The sequence below is a fragment of the Bubalus kerabau genome, chromosome 6 (genome assembly GCF_029407905.1).
Source record: "Bubalus kerabau isolate K-KA32 ecotype Philippines breed swamp buffalo chromosome 6, PCC_UOA_SB_1v2, whole genome shotgun sequence".
In the NCBI taxonomy this organism is placed as follows: Eukaryota; Metazoa; Chordata; class Mammalia; order Artiodactyla; family Bovidae; genus Bubalus; species Bubalus kerabau.
In genome coordinates, this window is record NC_073629.1 from 92730471 (window position 1) to 92754872 (window position 24402).

General features: G+C 41.3%; 1 protein-coding gene across 2 annotated transcripts; it reads right to left on the reverse strand.

Annotated features, from left to right (window-relative positions):
* Positions 1-3316: 3316 nt before the first annotated feature.
* Positions 3317-24330, reverse strand: LRRC42 (leucine rich repeat containing 42). Of its 2 annotated transcripts, none has more exons than XM_055585810.1 (8): positions 24192-24330; positions 18090-18576; positions 11183-11314; positions 9533-9651; positions 7873-7961; positions 7568-7681; positions 5249-5333; positions 3317-3814 (listed from the first exon to the last, which is right to left on the reverse strand). In XM_055585810.1, the coding sequence occupies exons 2-8, from the start codon at positions 18560-18562 to the stop codon at positions 3540-3542; spliced, it is 1287 nt and encodes a 428-aa protein (XP_055441785.1). In that variant the 5' UTR covers positions 18563-18576; positions 24192-24330; the 3' UTR covers positions 3317-3539. The 2 variants fall into 2 exon arrangements, with proteins under 2 accessions (XP_055441785.1, XP_055441787.1); XM_055585812.1 differs by lacking the exon at positions 24192-24330 and adding an exon at positions 22879-22902.
* Positions 24331-24402: the final 72 nt, after the last annotated feature.

Below are 24402 nucleotides of genomic sequence, written 5' to 3' on the forward strand. Positions count from 1 at the left end.
GTGCTGTGATTCATGGGGTCGCAAAGAGTCGGACACGACTGAGCAACTGAACTGAACTGAATGGTCCTGATTACACCTCCCTACTCTACTCTTGCCTGCCCGCCCCCCACCCATGACCCATGATCCACACACTGGACCCATCAAGCAGCAAGGATTCACTCTGCAAATTATAAATCAAATGACATGATTTACATTTAATCAGAGGCTTTCTGTTACACTGAAGTAAAAGCCAAATTCCATGACCACAAGGCCTAGATGATCTGCCACTTGCCTCTCTCATCTTTTACTTGTTCACTGTACACAAGCCACCTGACCTTCACTCTTTCTCTTCTTTTGTCCCTAGAACGTGCCAAGCATTTGCCATCTCAGGCTCCACACTTGTTCTTTCCTTTCCTCAGAACCTTTTTACCTAGATGTTTGTATGACTAACTCCTTCTTGTTGTACTTCTCAGCTCAAATGTCTCTTCCTCAGAGAGGACTTCTGCAACCCCTAAATTAATTTAAAACTTAACTCTCCCCGTCTCCCTCCCCTAGCATCTCATTACCAGCTCTACTTTATTACTACGTGAACTTAGCCTGCTGACCTACGTCCTGTTAACTTACATGTCTCACTTCCCTTGAGTGGAAGCTCCTTTAAGGCAAATACTTCTTTTGTCTTGTTCAGTGCTGAATCTCCCACAAAGGCACAAGTTAAAAGTTCAATGGATACTTCTTCAAATGAATAAATGAATAGCTCAGCATTTTTTGGAGTAAATGTATGAAAAGAAAATTTGGCCTAATGTCAGATTATTATGTAATCCTAATAAACCAAAAAATTCTGATTCAGTAAATATGGGTGGGGTACAGGAATTTTTAACAAATCCTTAGGAGACTCTGGGGCAAGGAATCACTCACCATAGTTTTTGGGTAACAATGGCTTCCCTGGTGGCTCAGACAGTAAAGAATCCACCTGCAATGCAGGAGACCAGGGTTCAATCCCTGGGTTGGGAAGATCCTCTGAAGGGAATGGCTACCCACTTCAGTATTCTTGCCTGGAGAATTTCACGGACAAAGGAGCTGGCGGGCTACAGTCCATTGATTTATTCACTCTTGCGAGCTTTATGTAGGTAAGATGGCTTAGTTTTAAAGAGTAAGCTAAGTATTAGCAGAGATGAATCACTTGCCCAAAGTTCATAATTAGTCAGCAACTGAATTCTAGAAATAAGAAAGTCTAATTTTAAAAACGCAAATCGTAAAGTTAAAATACACGCAGAGATTACCTCATCTATTTTATGCTAGTCATGATTTCTTAACCTTCATCATTTGTTTCAGTCATTCAAAGCCTAGACTTTCATAACTCTATCTGAATGACTACAATGAACTGTTTGGATCAAACAAAATATGTATGTTTAAAGGACTTACTCGCAAGGGAAAATGAGAAACTTGAAAGGAAAAAGAAGCTAAAGAAAGTGAGATCTTAGTTTCAAAAGTCACTGTGTTTATAAAAGAAAAGTTATCAGATGTTGCTTTGAAAGATTTGCCCTCCAAAATGGTCAGCATAGGTGGGATGTTTGATGAGTAATCAGATGCCACTTTGTGCCACAGCATTATACCACAGCAACAGAGGCCTGGTGATGGTGGGCGGTGATCAAATTAGATCCATGTTTGACTAACAATACATGCAAAGTTTGACACGTAAGGCTAGTTGTTTGTACTAGGAATATGGCAAGGTGTGCTACCGTTCACCCGAGATACATTAAAGCTCAACTCTACCTCCACAACAAAAAATCTGCACTGAATCTGCCTTTTCACTGGATAAAGTTCAGATATCAGAGCTTTTGATATGACTCTAGGCAACAGGCAGCCACATTTACAAAGGGAGCATCTTGCCTTGCTCTGAATAGCAAACAGAACACGTCAGATCCCAGATCTAATTATATTAAAATCCTGGTTAAACTCCAGAGCATTTCCAGATGCCAAATCTGTTACACCAAGTTCCTAATTCCTAAGGTATTCTCTCCCTTCCTTTTACTAGCCCGTAGGTCTTGCTTTAAGTTCACCTTTTATGGATGGAATATGGTCTGGAGCAGCACTGTCAAACAGAAATACAATGCAAATCATGAAAGCAAGTCATGTAAATTTTCTAGTAGCCACATTAGAAAACTTATCATTTTAACATATAATCAACACGGAAAAATGGAGATTATTTTTCATTCATACTTTTAGGCTCTGATTCTGATATTCAGAATGCATTTTACAGCACACTTCAACTTGGACTAGCTGCAATTCAAGTGGTCAAGGGTCACATGTGAGTAGAGACCACTGTATCGGACAGTGAAGGTCTAGTGCCTTGTTGCTCCAGGTGTAGCCCTTAGCATCATCTGGAAATGTTAGAAATGTTGACTGTCAAGTCTAATTCCAGATCTACTGAATCAGAATCTACAGTTTAAAAAGATCCCCAGGCAATTTGCATGTACAATAAAGCTTGAGAAATACTGGTTTAAGGAGTCATGGGTCTCAGGTTCTTCACCTGTCAAATGGAGGTGATAATCCTTACTTGCTAGGACTACTGTGAAGATTCTTGGTTTACTTAACAGACTTTTAATAGATGAGATTGGCAAGGGGATCCAACCAGTCCATTCTAAAGGAGATCAGCCCTGGGTGTTCTTTGGAAGGAATGATGCTAAAGCTAAAACTCCAGTACTTTGGCCATCTCATGCGCAGAGTTGACTCATTGGAAAAGACTCTGATGCTGGGAGGGATTGGGGGCAGGAAGAGAAGGGGACGACAGAAGATGAGATGGCTGGATGGCATCACCGACTCAATGGACATGAGTTTGAGTGAACTCCAGGAGATGGTGATGGACAGGGAGGCCTGGTGTGCTGCGATTCATGGGTCGCAAAGAGTCGGATACAACTGAGAGACTGAACTGAACTGAATAGTTGAGATTTTAATGAATGGTTACTCTTATTAAAGAAGGCAATGTAATAGAATTGACCTTAGAGCTGGACAGGATGGAATATAAATTTGGGTTCTTTAAAGCTCTGGACCTTCCACAACTCATTTAACTTGAGGCTGAGTTTTCTTAACTATCTAAATTAGGGTTAATACCTACCTTCAACAACTTACTGTTGTTGTCAGGTTGGGGCATGGCACATGGGAGGCATTCAATAATGGCTGCTATTTATATACACATTTATATGTATATCCTACTGGCTGGGCCAAACTAGAGTAGCAACAAATGACACTCAGCTGCCTTAGGTCACATGGCCTTCCATCCCAAACCAAAGTGTTACTTCTTGTGGCTCCAGTGTATATTTCACAAGGAGACCCTAAGGACAGCAAAAACGTTTATTTGAAAAAATTACTATGTATTGAAAATATACATTAGAAATTATTACAGACTTCCATAGCATTCCCCTCCCCCACCACAAAAGTAGAAATAATTGCTTGCTATGCTAATGCCATAGGTAAATTCAAACAAAAAGGAAAACATTATCAGCACCCCCTTCCTCATACATTAGCATTAGAGGGGGAGAAGGTCAACTTATATTTGCCAATCAATATGAATTTAGCAAGTCCCAGTCTTCAACAGCAAGACACACATATTTCTGCTTCGAAGACTGTGAAGAGCTGCTCTGTTCCTTCTCTGGCTCCTCGAAAGCTCTCTTCTTGCTCTTCTTTGACTCCTGGCTTGACAGGGCTTCGTGTTTCAACAGTGGCCCATGGCAGTCTGCGGCCTTCTCTTTATAGAACTGGAGCTTCTCAGAAGAGTTCATGTGGGCCTCTGTCAGGGGATACTTGCCTGGGGCTTCTGTTCGAGCCCGCTTCCCATCTGTAAGGATGACAGAGGGAAGGGTGATGAGCTTACTATGCCAGCTGCCAATGCCTGCCCAAGACCAGAAAAATGATCCAACGGAAGTGACAAGGGGCCCAAACAGGGTGAGTCTGGATTCATTTCCCCCCTTTTGTGTGCCTTATAAAGTAATTTACAGCATATGCACCAGCACAGGTTGAAGGTATGTACTCAGAGAGATCACAGATTTACAGTCAAATCTCAGATCTGCCACTTCTTGGATAAATGACCTTAGGCAAGCGACTTGTCTAAGATTCAGTTTCCTCAGGATATAAAACCTACTTCATAAGGGTGATGTGAAGATATAAGAAACAATATATGGTGCTTAGGACAATGCTTGGCACAACAGTGAAAGCTCAAAAAATGTCAGCTATTACTACTCAGAATCTGGACTTGACTCTGTCTTCTAAGACAGCCAAGTTTGCAGCACAACTCTAGCAAATGATACAACTTTATTCTCTTTTGGTATAGAATAAATTTTTTTTATTTTTCTACTTTTATTTTCCCTTCACTTTAATTTTATCCTTTAACTCCTTTCAGAAAAAATTATGGTAAAATACACATAACACAAATTTAGCATGCTAATCATCTTTGAGTGTATAGTTCTGTGGCATGAAGTACATCCACATTGCTCTGTAAACATCACCACCATCCATCTGCAGAACTTTTTCAGCTTGGCCAAACTGAAATTTGGTACAGTAACTCCCCACCACCCCTCACCTCAGTCCCAACAACCATCATTCCACTTCCTGTCACTATGAACTTGACTATTCTAGGGACATCGTAAGACTCACACATCTGTCCTTTTTTTTTGGCCACAGCACGCAGCATGTGAGATCTTAGTTCCTTGACCAGGGATCAAATTGTGCTGGCGGCACTAGAAGCGCAGATTTTTAACTACTGGACCACCAGGGAGTCCCAACATCTGTCTTCTTTGACTGGTGTATTTTACTTAACTGGACGTCTCTACAAATTTCACCCACGTTATAGCAAGTGTTACAATTTCCTTCCTCCTTAAGGCTGAATGATATTCCATTGTATGTAAATACTACATTTTGTTTATCCATTCATCTGTCGATGGACACTTGGGTTGCTTCTACTTTTGGCTACACTTTAATTCCTTTCTAATGTTCTGTATTCTATTTTTGTATCACTGCAAATCTTTTCTGGAACAAGATGGGATATATATAAACACATATGTACATATATACATATGCTTAATAAGTTATTTTCCTGGTGCTGGTGCTCAAAGCTAAGTGTGAACTTACACTATAAGCCATGTTGACAAAGGATAAATCTTGGTGATCTAATTAAGTCAATACGATCATAATTAATCTTCCCACTGAGTGAAGATGAACTAAGTGCCCAAATAATCTAAGAGCGAACCACTCCAAAGGAAAGGGAATTTCTCACAGAAGTGCTGAGCTGCTGTTCGAGACTCCAAGGTTTCTTGCGGCTTCATAGCTTCCAAAGTCACACGCTCCCACTGCAGAACAATCTAATAAAATGTATTTGGAAAGATGTGAATCCAAACAAATCTCGAGTTTTTAATCTCAAGCTTTCCTTGTTCCCAACTCCTCTCTTTCCATAAACACAACCCCCCTGTGGTAATCTTACTTCAGACTACGATGAGTCTCTATTCCAATCTACAAATAAACTGCATGTGCTTTACTAAAATTTGAAACCTTAGTCATAATACTTTTCACACATTCCTAGGCCCATTTTCACACCTTAGACTATACCAACTGTAATTCAAACTCTTGTATGTGTGTAAAATAACCACAGTTCCATACTCTCAGGATACTTCATGATCCGTTTCCATTTTTTAAAACTACTACAAATGTATTAATATTTTTATTATAAGTTACTACAAATTCTTTTGAAAAATCTGGCTTAGTAGAAACTACACATAAATAAAGAAAAGCCAACAATTATTAATATTTCACATATACCATAAGTAACAAGAACTTTAATTCCACACTTCTCATTATGGTATGTAATGAAATAATCATAAAGACAGACAAACATTTGCAGGACACAGAAACAGCACAACACACAGTTTAAGAAATCAGTTCCAGAGTTAGCTCTGCCTTTACTAGCCAGGGGACCCTTGGCAAGTGATTTAACGGAGAAACTTTGAGACAGACATGGGGACGTAAAGGGACTCCTGTTAGATGGCCTCATTTTTCTGTGTCACCTGCTGAGAATGAGGCAGGAGAATGGAGTCAGCCTGTAACAGTTTCAATAAGAGAGCAACAAAAGATAGATAAAGCACCTCTGCCATGTCCTAGGGGCCTAGCTGGGGCTGCATGGGGCAAGGCTGTGTGGAGCCTCAACTTACTTTCAGTGCAAGCTGCTAGCTATTTTACTTCATCCTTAGCTTTGCAAGAGAGGTCCTGGTTTCTCCATTTTAGAGATGAATAATAAACAGAGCCCAAAGCTGCCTTAAGTTGTATACCTATTGGGTTGCCGAGCCAGGACCCCAAACTCAGGCCTCTGACTCTCCAGCCTATGCTCTTTACACCACGTCACCTGCTACCATAACCAAACCATTCCGAGCCCTTACATGACCATCCCATACCTGCCCCAAGTCCACTGGATATATCCAGGACTCTTTCAGCGCTACAAACTTAGTCTGACAATGGACGCATATAACGATTTCAGCATGCATTTACTGGACAAACTTCAAAGTACTTCTGAAACGCTGACTCACCAGCACGCCTTCATGCTTACCTATAAGGAAGTGATGCTATCATGAGGTGGCTGGATAGGTCCACCACCATGCATTACAGAGTGCAGCCAAGGAAGGATCCAGAACAAAAAGCTCAGTGGGTCCTCCAGGCCTCCTCCAATCAACACTGGTTTAAAGTATCTGAAGGAAACAGGCACCAACCACAGGCAAGCTGGCATCTACTGGTGCTCTACTACTTGGTTACCTTCTGAGTGCCTACTTTAGTCTGTACTTTACCAACTTGAGGAAGACCATCAAGAAGGTAAGACAGCATCAAAGCAAAGTTCAGTGAAGAGGCTGAAAATGGGAGGGCACAGTCTGCTCAAACTAGCATGGTCTGATCTGAAAACATGGCCTCAGTACGTGCCACCAGCGTTTCCACCAGTACACGAAGGGTATCGGCTTCAATAAGCTGAACTAAGTGAACTTCCCTGAATGGGTCATCCAAGACCTCTACCTTCCCAGAAACAATGCTAGCTCTCTGTACATAAAATACAATTTTTAAACCTAAGAAAGAAAGAAAATGGGAGCGCTAAGGATTAAAAAAAAAAAAAAAGACATTTCCTTACTAAGGAGAGTTAAATTTGCCCCCTAAATGGGAAAGAGTTAGACTTGAATTTTAATCAGTGTAACTTGTTCTCTTTTTCTGGTACACACACAGCTAAGAGAATCTCTCCTTCTGAAGTTAGATTATACTGTTTTTTTGCATAGCAAGCAAGAATTCATTTATTTTCTGAGTCACTTATAAGAAGGCATTTTCTTCTAGGTCCAATAAGGATGAAGCACAGTCTAGCGACCAGAGCATGAGATGTAAGGACTAGCATCTAACAACTTTTCTCAAGTAACTGGGTTAGTTACTAGTCATTAGTGTCTCGAGTTTGACTGAAGATGACAGTTCAGCCAAAGAATACCAAGAGGATTAGCATCTATTCGAATATTTGAATAAGACACTTGGAATTTATGCAGCCATATTAACTGTAGAAGAGAAAAATCTGCCTTACCTGATCAGCCCAGCCCTCTGTCTTGCAGTTACTGTGATCAAATTCCTTCAAAGGCACTTTGGAGTGAACGAGGCCGATGTGGGTCTGAAGCTTGTGTTTGACAGCTTTGATGTCCTAGTGAGGGAAGAAAGAAATGGTCAGCACAGTCAACGCAATGGTCAGCACACACATGGGCAACACCGAACTTGTTCTCAGTAGGAAATAAACTCTACCATAGATAACAGCCCTTTCTGAATGTCGATTAGCAGAAGTAAAATATCAAACTGTATGTTTGTGAAAGTAAAAGAAGGGAACAGAAATCCTACCTTGAGTCCCGTCCCAGAGATATCTAAGCAGTTGAGTTTTCTAAAAGAAAAGAGGTATCCAATTCCTGCATCTGTTATCTCAGGGTTACCTAGATGTCAAAAACATAGGTGGTATTCTGTTACAGTTATAAATATTGTTAAAATGCCAACAATAAGCTCAAGAAAAAAGGCCAAACAATGATAAAATATAAATATTGAGAGAACAAACTTTTCAGAGTAAATTAAATATGGGACTCTATCTTTCCTATGAAGAGTCACACGAGATGATCCTTAAGATCTTTTATAGCTCTAAACTTCTAGGAGTTGGGGTTTAGCAGAGAAATTAGTGAACCAGATAGCTACTCCAAAGGGTTTAATTTGGAACCACATAAAAACAGCATACTCGAAACATGTATATTAAACATGTATATAAACAGGTATATTAGACTTTGTTCATAGCCATTTCACCTCCAAAGTAAAAGATTTTAATAAGATTTTCAAGGATACTTAGACACAAAGACTATCACTGTCTTATTAACCTGCATTAAAAAAAATATATTTATTTTTGGCTGTGCTGGGTCTTTGTTTTTGTGCTGGGTAGCACGGGTTTTTCTCCAGTTGTGGCGAGGTGGGGCTACTTTCTAGTCACAGTGTGCTGGCTGCCCAACGCGCTGGCTTCTCTTGCTGTGGAGCACAGGTTCTAGGGCATGCAGGCTTCAGCAGTTGTGGTACACGGGCTCAGTAGCTGTGGCCACCGGGCTCCAAAGCACAGGCTCAATAACTGTGGCACATGGGCTTAGATGCTCAGCGGTACCTGAGATCTCACAAACCCGTATCTCCTGCATTGGCAGGTGGATTCTTTACCACTGAGACACCAGGGAAGCCCTGCATTTTTTAAAAACAATCCTTTCTTACACTGAATCTTCTCATATCAGAGAGAAGTGCATTTAGCACTGGGTCCTCAAGAGCATGAGGACAGTGCTGGCACACTGCAGACACTCAAACAAAAAATCTGCTAAATGAATATACTTCCCGGGGAGGAAGGGAGGGCGTTATTGTCTTCATCTTACAGAAGCCAAAACCAAGGCTAAGAGAGTTTAAATAATGCCCAAGGGCACACAGCAGCGGAGCAAGGAGTGTCCTCTGACCTCAAACACCTGCTCTCGCTACTCTTTTGACACCAACCATCCTGCCACATATTCAATACATGCTCAGTTAAATCATAACTCATCTTATACTCTTTCCACTACTGGAATCAGTATCTGGTTCATCTTGAGTAAGCATCAAAATTGTGAATTTATCCAGATCTTTACCAAGAAATTATTGATAAAAATGACCTAGCTGACAGACACTATCAATCAGCAACTCAAAAATAAGTAAAAATGAGCCACATGTCCTCTGTGCTGTGAATATACAGTGAATATGACCTCTCTGCAGAGAATAAGCAGCATGAGTGAATCCTTAAGGGTTTTTACTGCCCTATAGAGTGGAACCACGGCAGGAAAGGTATCTGGCCAGGAGATAACCGTCTCTGGCTTTAGTCCTGCTCTGCCACTAACTTGCTGGGGCACCTAAGAATCACCCCTCAATTTTATCAGCTCTCAGACAAAGGGGAAGAACTAGTTGATTTCTAAGTCCATTCTTCCAATATTAATCATCTATAACTTCTAACAGAACTTACAAGATAAATCTAATAACGACAGATTTTCAAGGCCTCTCTTCATCACTCGAACTGGTGCCGTCATTTTCCGCACCCCAGCATCAGATAAACAATTATCCTTCAGGCGGAGTTGAGTTACACTAGGAAACAAAGTCCATGAGTAAATTACTTAAAAAGCGTTTGAGAAAATCAAGTTATGAGAATGTTTTCATAAATTTCATTTAAAAATGTATCTTCCAACCCTTGCTATTTCACACTTATTAGACTTTGTTCATAGCCATTTCTCACCTCCAAAGTAAAAGATTTTAATTTAACAGAATTAAAGATCCTTTGATGCTATTTCAGTTACTGTGTGAGGGTTGAGACCAAAGAAGCATGTAGTACTAGCCTCTGATGGTAGAGGGCACTATGGTGGAATGAAGTAAGCAGGGACTTCATTAGGATAAATACACTTGTTTCACACAAAAACTGCATTCTCGACAAATGTGTCAAAAACATTCTAAATGTTGGGACAGTCTGCTAAAGAACTGCTATGAGAATCCTCCATATAAGGCACAATTCTTTCATTCTAATATTCTATAAATCCAATTTTCAGAATGGATTTATAAGGTATAGCCATCAGATCAGATCAGATCAGTTGCTCAGTCGTGTTCGACTCTTTGCGACCCCATGAATCGCAGCACGCCAGGCCTCCCTGTCCATCACCAACTCCCGGAGTTCACCCAGACTCACGTCCATCGAGTCAGTGATGCCATCCAGCCATCTCATCCTCTGTCGTCCCCTTCTCCTCTTGCCCCCAATCCCTCCCAGCATCAGAGTCTTTTCCAATGAGTCAACTCTTCTCATGAGGTGGCCAAAGTACTGGAGTTTCAGCTTTAGCATCATTCCTTCCAAAGAACACCCAGGGCTGATCTCCTTCAGAATGGACTGGTTGGATAGCCATAAGGCAATCCATTCAGCTAACCTGTAACTGGTATTTTAATGTGTTCCACTGTCCCATATGCAAGAAATCTGAACTTTTAGCAACCTCACATAAAAATACCTTTCTACAGGGCAGTATGTCGGTGTCACTTCCTAGGCAGGCCTGAGGGAAAAGACTAGACTCAGGTTTGTAGTGCTTTTGTCCTTCTCGGTATTTATGAAACCATAAAGGAATCCACCTGGCCTTCTCTTTGCAAGCCAGACTGAGATCAGTCGGACTATTTATGAAGGGTGTGAACTGGGTGATTTCTTTAAATTATGGTTCTTGAAAATAATTTCTATGGCTGTCTTTTACTAGTTCACTTTTTAAATGATTTACAGCTCAATGACAGTTAAAATAGAAAATGATAATGACTGCAAAAATTATATAACTTCTCATCTCTTGCTAGAACAAATCAGGGCAAAATCATTTTTCAACCCAGGTAGTGTCAAGTACTGCATGTTGAAATAAATTTTATTTAGATAAAAGAACCTACTGACTTACTTTCCTGAGAATCTACTGACTGATTTTCCTTACTTTCCTTTCCTGTCCAATCAACATTGCTTGTATCAAGTAAATGGAGATCGAAAATGTTTTAGAAAAAAAAGTTAGCAAACACACACAGGACTGGGAAGTAATTAACATCCTTCCCACTGGATCACCCTTTAAAAAACAAAACAATTCATTTACAAATGGTGGTAGGTCAATACCTAGACAGGGCCTCATTGGTGAGATGTTCTAGAAGTTCATGCTCATCTCCAAGCTTGCAACAGGAAAGATCCAGACAGGTCAGCTCCCGGAAAGACTTAATCTCCTCGAGTTTTTCTGAAATCACCAGGTATCTGTGGAGCATGGACAGCAATCAACAGCTTTTCTTTTCCTTCTTTTAAAACATCACCATATGTGGCTTTGTAATACATCAACATTCCATCAGGACAAGATACTACGTAATAAGAAGACTTTACTGACTACTATGTAGGCACAGGTTATAAAAACTTTAAATTTTAAATACATAAAAACATACAAGCAAAGGCAAGACACAAGAGAAAATATCTGCTTTGTTATAAGTCAGACCTTGGGGTCAGTGTTGGGACTTTTTCAGAGAATTTCCAAACTTTAGGATACTCATAATTTTAATCACTCATTCTTTTAAGGTTGCTTTTTACTTAATGCTAAATATCTAGTGCTTTGAAAACTGGAACAGGCCAAGAATTCTGGATTCTAACCTGTACATGCCCAACAACATACCACACCAAAGATTTATTTGTCACATCAGGCTTTATCTTTCCTACTTGTTTGAGTAGCTGCCCACTCCCCGGTGCCACAGTTAGCCTGCTAACTTTATTCCAAAGTTATGTGCAGCATGACTACGACAAGAACTCATTCCAAACTAGATGGTTATTAAGACAAACCTGTGAGCACGAACACTTTAATTACACTGGGCACGAGGCCAGACTGCTATCATGGAGTATCAGAAGGCCTCTGGAGAGGAAGAGATTAAAAAGACACTGCTGTGGTCTCCACCCTGCTTTCTAGTTGTCCATCTATTTCATATGAGGTCAGCAAGAAAAAATGAAAAGGGATTAGAAGTGACAGGAAACAGGAGAGAAGCCTAAAAAAAAACAGGGAAAGGGAAACGCCTGTGGCAAGAGCATGCCTTTCTCATCCATTTTCCTCATAGATGTCTAGAAGTTTTCATAGTGAGATGGTTCACTAGGATCAGTGGGCTTATATTTAAAAGTGTTCACATTTCTCTTCTGTCACCAGGATCATAATTATCAAAAAGAGCACTGAACAATCCAAGGACAAGAAGGGCGTCAGATCTATTTTCTGCCTACTTCCAATCAGAATAAGATACATTGAAGCTGATCACTGGCCTGACTGCTGGGTAGAGATGGCCTGGGGCATTGATACCCCGTCTAAGCGCCTGATGACCGAGCTCAGCTGGGTACACAAATGAGCCTTATTTACTCAGACATATTTTAATTACACTGTAAATAAAGCTCCTGTTTTCCATCTTCCAATCATAGAGCTGAAGTGGGTTAATGGGGATTTGGGGGATTAATGGCAATTAGAGAAAGGAAAACACACATCCTTTGGTCAATTAACTAAAAGATTTTTAGGACTTGTGAGACATGGGCTATCTGGGAAGGACACAATGATGTATAACATGATTCACAAACATTACAAAAATCAAGACTAAGAAACGAAACGTGCAAAGCCACAGACACTACTAGATGCTTATCTAGGACACAAATGAAGTTCTAGGGTCTTGCTGAAAATTAACCCTCCAACTTTCCTTTTAAAAAGTTCTGAAGAATATAATGGAGAAGCAACAGAAAGAACACAGTTTAGTGTCAGACCTGAGTTTGGATTTTAGCAAGGCTAATGTCAGACTTTATTTTTGGGGGCTCCAAAATCACTGCAGATGGTGACTGCAGCCATGAAATTAAAAGACGCATACTCCTTGGAAGGAAAGTTATGACCAACCTAGATAGCATATTCAAAAGCAGAGACATTACTTTGCCAACAAAGGTGCGTCTAGTCAAGGCTATGGTTTTTCCATCCATATGTCACATCCAGTCATGCATGGATGTGAGAGTTGGACTGTGAAGAAGGCTGAGCGCCGAAGAATTGATGCTTTTGAACTGTGGTGTTGGAGAAGACTCTTGAGAGTCCCCTGGACTGCAAGGAGATCCAACCAGTCCATTCTGAAGGACATCAGCCCTGGGATTTCTTTGGAAGGAATGATGCTAAAGCTGAAACTCCAGTACTTTGGCCACCTCATGAGAAGAGTTGACTCATTGGAAAAGACTCTGATGCTGGGAGGGATTGGGGGCAGGAGGAGAAGGGGACGACAGAGGATGAGATGGCTGGATGGCATCACTGACTAGATGGACTGAGTCTGAGTGAACTCCGGGAGTTGGTGATAGACGGGGAGGCCCGGTGTGCTGTGATTCATGAGGTTGCAAGGAGTCGGACAGAACTGAACTGAACTGAATTACTTGTATGATTGTAAGAAAGTTATTTAACCTCTGCAAGTCTCAATTTCTCCAGCTAGAAAATGGAACTGATGATTATTTTAAGGATTATTAAGAAAATTAGAAAAAAAAATGTTTCAAAAGTAAACAGCATCTTATAGGCCCTCATTAAATGGTGTGTGTGCTTGTACTAAGTCATGTACGACTCTGTGAGGCTATGCACTGTAGCCTGCCAGGTTTCTCTGTCCAGGGGATTTCCCAGGCAATAATGCTGGAGTGGGTTGCCATTTCCACCTCCAGGGGGTCTTCCCTACGTGGGTGGAGCCCAAGTTGCCTGCATCTCCTGCATTGGCAGGCATATTCTTTATCACTGAGGCACCTGGGAGGCCCCATTAAATGGTGATAGCTATTACTTCGGTTACAAAGGGTGATATTTTAAGGAAAACATACTTGCCTCCTGTGACCCTCAATGGGATTAAAAATCAGAGGGAACAGAAGGTTTCACAGGTTGAAACATATAGACATTTCTCAAAGGCAGGCAGTTTTGTGACCCAACCCCAAACAGAAGTGCCTGCACTTAACCAATTTCCTTATTTTTCAATTCTGGTAAAACCTTTGTTGCTGCAGCTTCAGCTGGGAATTGCAAATGCAAACCCAAATCTCCTGCCCTCTTCCTATTTCCCTTCAGGGATTCAAAAGGAGAAGGCAAGTTTTCAATCACAACTGAAAATCCTACCCTTATATTTGGATAAGACAGCATTATCTGATTACTTATTTGGAATTGTTGCAATAAAATGAGTCAAAAGATTGTTAAAAATGTTTCTTATATTTTTCTGATTATAAGGAAAACATTCCTTGGAAAAAAACTAAAATCTAGAAAATTATAAGGAAAATTAAAACCAATTTCAATTCCATTATCTAAATTAATTTCAGTGGGCTTCCCTCTTTTCCCCCCTATATATGCAATGCATATAAAATTTTCTGTTTTTTCACGAACAAAATTGGGATCATATATGTAATTTTAATTATTCTTTTTCATTTGTTATATAATGAACAATTTACCACATCATTTTAAATGATCTTTGGATATTATCTTAACAGTTACATGATTACTTAGTTTCCTCTTGTTGGATATTCCGCTTCCAGGTTTACATTATTACAACTAGTACTACATTGAACACCCTTATGTAAAGTACTTGTTCTCATATTTGATGATCACATTAGAAATTAGAACAGACTCTTGATACAATGATACAGATGATTTTAAACAAATGATACAGATATTTTTAAGGCTTTTGCTACATACTGCCAAGTTGCTTTCCAGAAATGCTACATTATGTGCTCATTAAATGTGAATGAAAGTGCTATTCTCATCCAATTGGACCAGTGGAACAGTATGCAGACATCACATGGGATAAAAAGCATTTTCCCCATTGTGAGGATTACCTAAGCTACAATGGTAAATGGAGGAAAAAGCAGAATACAAGTTATATAGTATATTCGCAAATGTACAAAAATACATTATTTGAAATGATTACCATGAAGGATCTCCAGTATTCTTGCCTGGGAAATTCCACAGAGAGAGGAGCTGGCAAGCTACAGTCCCATGGGATTGCAAAGAGTCTGACATGACTTAGCAACTAAACCACCACCACCATGAATGATGGAACTATAAACTTCATTAAACAGTTTTATGTTTCTCAAATAGTATGTATTTGCCTTTATAATATAATTTTAAAACAATGTTTACATCATAACTATTTTTCATTGTTCTAATTTTTCCACAATGAACATAAATAACTTGGAATAAAAAATGAAGGAGTAAAATGTACTTTTCCCCTTCTTTTTATCATATGCCTCTTGGTTCATTCAGTTCAGTTGCTTAGTCTTGTCCGACTCTTTGCAACCCCATGAACCGCAGCACACCAGGCCTCCCTGTCCATCATCAACTCCCGGAGTTCACCAAAACTCATGTCCATTGAGTCAGTGATGCCTTCCAACCATCTCATCCCCTGTCATCCCCTTCTCCTGCTGCCCTCAATCTTTCTCAGCATCAGGTGGCCAAAGTACTGGAGTCTCAGCTTCAACATCAGTCCTTCCAATGAACACCCAGGACTGATCTCCTTTAGGATGGACTGGTTGGATCTCTTTGCAGTCCAAGGGACTCTCAAGAGTCTTCTCCAACACCATAGCTCAAAAGCATCAATTCTTCAGTGCTCAGCTTTCTTTATAGTCCAACTCTCACATCCATACATGACCACTGGAAAAACCATAGCCTTGACTAGATGGACCTTCATGGACAAAGCAATGTCTCTGCTTTTTAATACGCTGTCTAGGTTGGTCATAACTTTCCTTCCAAGGAGTAAACGTCTTTTAATTTCATGGCTGCAATCACCATCTGCAGTGATTTTGGAGCCCCAAAAAATAAAGTCTGGCACTGTTTCCCCATCTAATTGCCATGAAGTGATGGGACCAGATGCCATGATCTTCGTTTTCTGAATGTTGAGCTTTAAGCCAACTTTCTCACTCTCCTCTTTCACTTTCATCAAGAGGCTCTTTAGTTCTTCTTCACTTTCTACCATAAGGGTGGTGTCATCTGCATATCTGAGGTTATTGGTATTTCTCCCTGCAATCTTGATTCCAGCTTGTGCTTCTTCCAGCCCAGCGTTTCTCATGATGTACTCTGCATATAAGTTAAATAAGCAGGGGGACAATACACAGCTTTGAAGTATTCCTTTTCCTATTTGGAACCAGTCTGTTGTTCCATGTTCAAACTGTTGCTTCCTGACCTGCATATAGGTTTCTCAAGAGGCAGGTCAGCTGGTCTTGTATCGCATCTCTTTCAGAATATTCCACAGTTTATTGTGGTCCACAGTTGAAGGCTTTGACATAGTTAATAAAGCAGAAATAGATGTTTTTCCGGAACTCTCTTGCTTTTTTGATGATCCAGCAATGTTGGCAATTTGATCTCTGGTTCCTCTGCCTTTTCTAAAACCAGCTTGAACATCTGTAAGTTCATGGTTCATGTACTGCTGAAGCCTGGCTTGGAGAATTTTGAGCATTTCTTTACTAGTGTGTGAGATGAGTGCAATTGTGCGGTAGTTAGAGCATTCTTTGGCATTGCCTTTCTTTGGGACTGGAATGAAAACTGACCTTTTCCAGTCCTATAGCCACTGCTGAGTTTTCCAAATTTGCTGACATATTGAGTGTAGCACTTTCACAGCATCATCTTTTAGGATTTGAAATAGCTCAACTGGATTCTATCACCTCCAGTAGCTTTGTTCGCAGTGATGCTTCCTAAGGCCCACTTGACTTCGCATTCCAGGATGTCTGGTTCTAGGTGAGTGATCACACCATCGTGATTATCTGGGTCGTGAAGATCTTTTTTGTACAGTTCTTCTGTGTATTCTTGCCACCTCTTCTTAATATCTTCTGCTTCTGTTAGGTCCGTACCATTTCTGTCCTTTATTGAGCTCATCTTTGCATGAAATGTTCCCTTGATATCTCTAATTCTCTTGAAGAGATCTCTAGTCTTTCCCATTCTATTGTTTCCTCTATTTCTTTGCACTGATCGCTTTTGGTTAGCCTTGTTTTAATGGTCATATTGATTGTGCATCTTAAAAGTAAGCTGCCTTTCACATTTTGAACGACAAAAATTCATATAATGGTATACTATATGGCTATTTTAAAAATCTACACAGATTTTTGGCAAATAATTTTGAAAATATGTGAAAGAGCAAAGTGCTTAAGAGTGTGAGCACTGTGCTGCATTTGTATAACGAAGAGGAGAGCTATATATGCATGGGTATGTACAGAGTATTTCTGGAATTATGTAAAGAAAACTGGTAACAGTAGTTGCCTCTGGGAAAGAGCAAAGGAGAGAAATGGGAGGAAGGCTTATGTTTCACTTTATACCCTTTTGTGTTTGTGTTTAAGTCCTTTTCTGTGTAATTTTTTCAAGTTTTTCTTTTTAATTAGTAGATGTCTTGAAAGTTATTTTACATGATAGTGGTATAAAAAATTTAAATAAGTCAATAAAAGTGTATAAGCAAAGGCAATCATAAGAGAAAACACATGCTCTGTTAGAAAATAGATGGTGGTTCTTGCGTTGGGACCTTATTGAAAATTTCCAAACTTTAAGATACTTGAAATTTTAGTCACCTCTTCTTCGAAAGCTGCTTTTTATCTAATGTTCAATATCTAGTAGTCTGAAAACTGGAACGGAGATGAGAATTCTGGGTACTAATCTTCACATCCCCGAGAGTATACCAAGAGATATCTGGCAGATCACATCTTGTCTTTCCTATTTTCTCCTACTAGAAAAGTTGGTAGATGAGTATTTTCTACCTAATGAAAGAGCTGTGGCAATCAACTAATCCTTATAAAGTGTTTTCAAAATAAATAAATTAAAAAACAAAAACACTAACAAAAACAAAATAAAGCTAAGTGCTGTCTGGGAGGGTGAGGGAAGGGAGAAAGACAATGATTTTTCTCAAAATGGCCTACCACTTTGTGTTTGAAAATTCTAAACTCAAGTGCTGTTTGATGGGGGAAGCCCCCAAGCCCACTAAGACCCAGAACCTGACAGAATCAACACACCCAACAAAATGCTCACTATCATAATCAGAACACCCACCTGTTTCGCAAACACAAGGAACAAAGCACCAGACTTCCATAGGCCTCAGTGAACTTCTGTAAAGCCCTCAGCCCCGCACCGGGCTCTGTGAATTTCTGTCTGGCTTCAGCAGCAGAGAACAGCTTCTCAGCAATTTGCTCAGGAAAGCCGATAAGGGAATCAATGTGGTCAACATTGTCAGAGATGAAGCCCAGGACAAGGCTGAAGAGGGATTTGGCAGAGTACCGAAGATTTCCCTCCCGGGTGTATGTGAAGATGAAATGATCAGTCTTCTCTTTCTGTGCAGTGTCATCTTCCCTGTTCATGCAAAGCTCCACAGAAAAGCCTTTGGGAAACAGTCTGAAAGGCCTTGGCTTCTGCAGGCTACTCCTAACATCATCCAAGGCCAGATTGACCATGTGCAGTTGCCCATTTTCTCGCACGTAGATGGGCCCTGAGTCCAGATGGTTTTCTGAGTTGAGGTAGTAAGACATTGCCTTGGTTGTGACTGTAAAAGCAAGGTAGAAGGGAAGAAAACCCAATTAAAATGCCATTTGTAAAATATAACTTCACCATGCTGTGCCCAGAGCTTTATGAGCCTACCAGGCAGGCCCTCTGGCTGCTCTGGGGAATCAAAGCTTACCAGTTGCCTGTGAACCCTGGCACTGGAGGCTGCCTCTGTTACCTTGACCTGGAAAGCCAGTTCCTGCTCTTCCCTTTCTTGTCTGTCTGGTAAAGTCCTATTTATCTTTCAAAAACCAGCTCAAATCTCATTTCTAAAATTCGCTCTAGGGTCTCCCTGGTGGTTCAGTGGTTAAGAAACGGCCTGCCGATACAGGGGGCATGGTTTCAATCCCTGGTCTAGGAAGATTCCACATGCCTCAGGGAAACTCACCCATGCACTGCGACTACTGAGCCCGCGTATCCTACAGGCCGTGCTTCTCAAGGGAGAAGCCACCACAGTGAGAGGCCTGAGCACCACAGTGAGAGAGCAGCCCCGGCTCGCCACAACTAGAGCAAAGTCCACTGAGCAACGAAGACCCAGCACAGCCAAAAATAAATAAGTAAATAAATAAATAAAGTTCACTCTAAGAGAGTTATCATAGACGTGGAAGACAGTCACTGGCAAGGAAAGTCATGGTAGCACAGCAGACAGTAGCAAAACAACTGAGAATAATCCCAGTGCCCAACGAGGGTGTTATTACAGAAATGTTACATGCACACCGCGGAATGTTACACATCCATCAAAATGATAAAATTTTTCACTGACTTGCAAGTTATAAATATTAATAGTAACATGTAGAATTTACTATTTGTATTTTAAAATATGTTTTCACACAGAACAAAGGCTAGAAACTAATAATTCCCTTCCTTGCTACCCTGGCACCTTCCACACATTTCTTTATTACGCTTGGCTCGCATTTCTGCTACTAATTTATTTCTAGGCGTGTCCTGCTGATTTGAGCTCCTTGAGAGCAGAGATCATGTTTAATTCATTCACCCTAACATAGTGCTTTGGCATGTAGTGGTCCCTGAGCAGACAGTCATGGAACTAAAGTTGACTCTTTTACAAAACTTTACACAGAACACAAGGAACACATTTTTTTTTTTTTGTATCCACAAACAAAGACCTCCATCACAAGAGCTAACTAAAAGCTATTAAGCTGAGATGCTAGATCCAGCTGAGGTAAGGCAAAATATCAAAAACAGCAGGATATTTATGCAATCATGTGGATGACATTTTATGCCCAAGTACTAGTTGGAATAAATATTGCTTTCCTGAGGAATGGTGAGATTTCAAAATATTTGAGAAATTGCCACGCTAAATAAAATGAAGTATGATTATCACTGTTACAATTTTTAGGTAAAATTTAATATAATACAGGTCAAATAGCTGCTATTATCTCTAAAAGACAGATTGACTTTTAGAGTGAACCAACCCAGCTTTGTCTGCATTAATGCAGGGCTAGAATGTAGCTCTGAATTCACCCACTTAAAAGTGTCAATCAATCAAGTCAGTGATCAAAAATGCTGACGCTGGGAAGATAAAACAGTGATCCTGTTGCAGGCATCAGTATGATCCATGTTTCTCCAGAGGATAATTATGTGTGTAAAAGTACACCAGAAAAGAGGGCCCTGCCACGCCACGCCCAAGAGCTCATTCTTTCCTGCTCATCTTATGCTTTACTCTCTGGCCAAGCCATACTACCCAGGTTAAGTTGGCTGTGTTCTCTCGTCCCAGTGGCCTTTGCACATCCTGCTCCCTTTGGCTGGAACATCCTTCTCAGCTTCCCTGACCTAGCTGATTCCTAGTTCTCACTAACAGCTAGCTCAACCACATCCCTCTCCTGGGAAAACTTCCTAAGCCCTGCACTAGTGCACATGTCTGTCTGGCTTTTCCAGAGCACCAATGTCTGTCTCTTTCTATATAGCACTTAGCACTGTGTACTGTCTGTTCACTTGTTAATATTTCCAAAGTTGTGAGCTCTTTGAGGGCAAGGCACTTGTTTGATTCATCTCTCTTTTTTCAGGCCAACACAATGCCTAGCTTGAGTAAGCCCTCAGTAGATATTTGCTGAACCAAACGAGAGGAAGAGTGAGACCTCAGAAGAACAGACTTAGGGCTCTGAGCTGCAGGGCCTGCTGATACTGTTGCTAGGAGCCAGCTCCTCTTCCAGGCAACAGCTGCAGGCTCCTCCCCCAACTTGCCAGACCCTTTTGCAGGTGGTAGAAGCAAACAGCATGATGGGAGTATATTGTTACTGGTACTACCAGGGAGGGGGAAAAAAAGAATCTAAAAAACAGAAGAAAAAAAAAATCCTGTCACGGTGCCAACTCTCATAACCCATATTCTTGCCAGTATTCAGTGCCTCTGCTAAGGCGATAATTTTACTTATTCTAAGCTTTTCTTCTAGGGGTAAGCATGTGGTTCCTTCAATCTCAGAGAGTTTAATTCTGATGAGGAGACAAAGCAGATCCCCTTTGGTCTTCTCCTCTGGACTTGAACATTCATAGTCCTTCTCTACCTGTAGACCTGGAAGTAGATACCAGGCACAGCCCCACGTAAGAATAACCTGATTTTAAAAGTGGAAAGACAAATTCTATGGAAGTTAACACAAGGAATCAGCACCCTATAAAACCCCTGGCAATGAAACAGGGTCTGCTCATATGTAGCACCCCTAGCCATCACTCCTAATAGTGCCGCCCATAGATTCTAGGGTAAAACAAATGGATGAATGGAGGACCACTTCCGGCGAAAATCAGAAAACTGATTCCATCCAGCAGAGGGCACAAGAAGTCGGGGACCAAAGTGAAGATGCTAACCCAGGCTGCCAAAAATCCCAGCAGTTTCTGCTTCCACGGATTTTTTTTTTTTCTTTTTTGGATCTTAGTTCCCTGATCAGGGATTGAACCCAATGCGCCCCTGCATTGGGAGTGCAGTCTTAACCACTGGACTGCCAGGGAAGTCTCACATGAATCATTTTCAAAACAGACATAGTTCTGGCTATATTTTACCTTTACTTTTTTACTTAAATTACTCATGAAATGCTAGTTCTCTTTCTAAATGATGAAAAAATCGAATAATTCCTGAAGAGTAAAACCTACATCATTTGTCCAGAGATGCCAAGGGCTCTCTGTTTTTCAACTATGGTACCTAAGGAATGGACCATGATCAGGAAATTCCAGGGACCTTTGATTTTTACTACTAAATTTGTGCATCTTGCTCCCAACAAGGAGCAAGCTTCCTAAGAGTTTGTGAGGTACCATAAAATCATCTAAGAATTATATTAATGTTTAAGCCTTTCAAAGTTAAGAACTGTAAAGGCAAGAAAATTCCAAAGTTTCTGTAACTTGGCTCTGCTTGTTCCTGGCTATTATACAGAGTGGTCTATTATAAGGGACAGAGTCTATTATCAGGAGACAGAGCCTGTTCTATATCATGGCAAAAATCCTAAACGAACTGGAAAATTAAAGTAATTAGTATGTGAAAGAATAACAATGTTCAGTGAAGGTCTGTATTAGCTACATTTCACATTAGAGCAACAGAATAACAAGGTAGCCTCTGATAGTTTTCCAGCCTGTCTCTGGAGAGGTGGTTTTGTAACCCATAAAATCTCATAGAAAACTATTACAATAGTACATGTTCTAGTATTTGGTCACCACAAATGAGCCATGAACATGTCATTTCATCAAATGAATAAAATGTAGCCTTACTACATTAAAAATTCAGTTCTCTACTGCCTCTTCGAATAAGAGGCAAGATAAAATAAGTGATAACTAAACATGACTTTTTAGAGCTTGAAGCCAGTTCACCAAGCAAGAACCATGACTACCCAGTAGAGGGGACTGGAAAGATGGAGTCAGGGAAGCAGACCATAGGAGACAATTAAAACTGTGAGCTGAGCCTACAGTTATGCAATTTGAAAAGAAAAAGAAGAAAACACCTAACTTTAGTAGGTAAAGTAAGACAGCAATCTCTCAGAAATAATAAGCCATAGTAAGACTATGATGATAATAATAGTGGATGTGATAGCTCCCACTGAGTTGCCAAGCGCTCTTAGGTACTATATTAAATGCAGTTCTCAACAATCCTATGACGTAAGGTTTGCCATTTAATAAAGGGGCTCAGAGACTAAAAGTAACTTACTTAAGAAACAGAACTAGTAAGTGGCAGGGCCAGAATTCAATCTCAAAGCTGTATCACTCCAAAGCTCAAGCTCTTTCCACTGCATGATGCTGTCTCTCAAGAATAAAAATATGACATCAGCTTTAAGGATAAAAAAAAATGTTAAAAATTAATCTCACCCACCTGTTTGAGCCCTCTGGTATTCACTGACTCAAGCTGGGGAGGGGGGTTGAGAGAGGGCAGAGATAAAAAAAAACAGTGGACATCTGAGAAAAGAGTTGGTGGGAACTGAGCCAGGACAATAGCTACACTGAGGCTTTCCCTCTTTCCTCTGCCAGGGCAGAAATTACCCATATCCACACACCAGGAAAACATCTGTCACTCCATGGCCTTCATCCCAAGGCTGCAGACACCCTCGGTTTACTTGAAAATGCAGTATTCTTAAGCAAATGTCTAACATACAAACATGAACGGAAACTAGTTCCAAACCACCAATAACCAAGTAACAATCTTAGGTTTATTGTTCTGGATCACCACCATTATTCAATTCTCAATTCTTTTGTTTTATAACTTGCACTTGCCCACCTGCCTTCTCTCCCATACCTAGCTCCTTATTTGCCTCTTAGGAGAGGCCAATCTCTCCTACATCCTGACATCTGACAGTTTTTCTACCTGCCAACTGTAGAGCTTCTCACACAAAATCCAATCTCTGCACCAAAAATCCTAATCCTCTCCTTTCACCCACTCCCAACTCCCCTGCCCTCAACTCTCAAACCTCACACCCTTCCAATCTTTCCATGATCCTTCTGAATGTGGCTCCCGGTGGCCCAGATCCAATCACACCTTCACCTGGCTCTCCCTCCTTCTACCGCACCATTCCACCCCCACCCTCCCTAACCCCTGCACTCTTTCTCTGTCCTTTATTATGTAGTCTTCCCTTCCTCCCACTCTCTGAGATTCCCTCTCCTGGGACTCCAAACTCTCCATCTTTTCCCTCCTCTTCTGCCCTCAACCTTCAAAATATTCTTCCTTCACGACTCAATGTCCAACTTCACAGTCCACAGCCCCAACTTTTCTCCCCTGCCCCCAAACCCCACCCTCTCTCTTATTCTAATCCTAGATCCTTTACTTCTAGCACTCCTCAAATCCCCTTCCCTCTCCCCCTCCCCAGTACTGCAATTCTCCATTTCTGTCTAAATTCCCAGGTGTAACCCTCCCCAAGTGCACCCAAGCTAATCCTGCTCCCTCTTTCCACCCAGGCCCCGAACGAACCTCAATTCTCACACGCCCCATACCCTAGCCCAGCATCAACTCCACCCATAAACCCATCTCTGACACCCCTAGATCCTCACCCTCACACCATTCACCCAACCACACCCCAGCCCCGACCCTCTCGGTCTTCCCCTCCCCTCTCCCACCCCTCCCTCAAACCCCACACCCGCCCCCACTCGCAGCCCCGGGATCCGTGAGCGGCCCAGCCCGCGGCCGCCACCTACCTGTGCCCCTGTCTGGGGCAGCCAGCGGCAGCTCCTCTGTGGCGGCTCCCTCCTCCTGCCGCGCGGCTGAGGCGGGGAAGCGGTTCCGCGCCCCCGGCACAAAGCTAGGGAGGGTGGGACACAGAGTGGGAGGGAGTAAGGAGGGGGCTGGGGGCGACCTGGCGCCGTGAGACCGCGGGGCCGGCGGGGGCGGGCGGGGGGAAAGACTGGG

Bases quoted from the DNA above. Each gene is read 5' to 3' on its own strand.
- LRRC42 (XM_055585810.1), bottom strand. From the start codon at position 18,562: ATGTCTTACTACCTCAACTCAGAAAACCATCTGGACTCAGGGCCCATC. The intron at 7,682-7,872 runs GTAGGATTTCTG...TTCCCTCACTAG, and splicing joins TCTCTGGGACGGGACTCAAG to GACATCAAAGCTGTCAAACA. The intron at 5,334-7,567 runs GTAAGGCAGATT...ACATTTTATTAG, and splicing joins CAGAGGGCTGGGCTGATCAG to ATTGTTCTGCAGTGGGAGCG.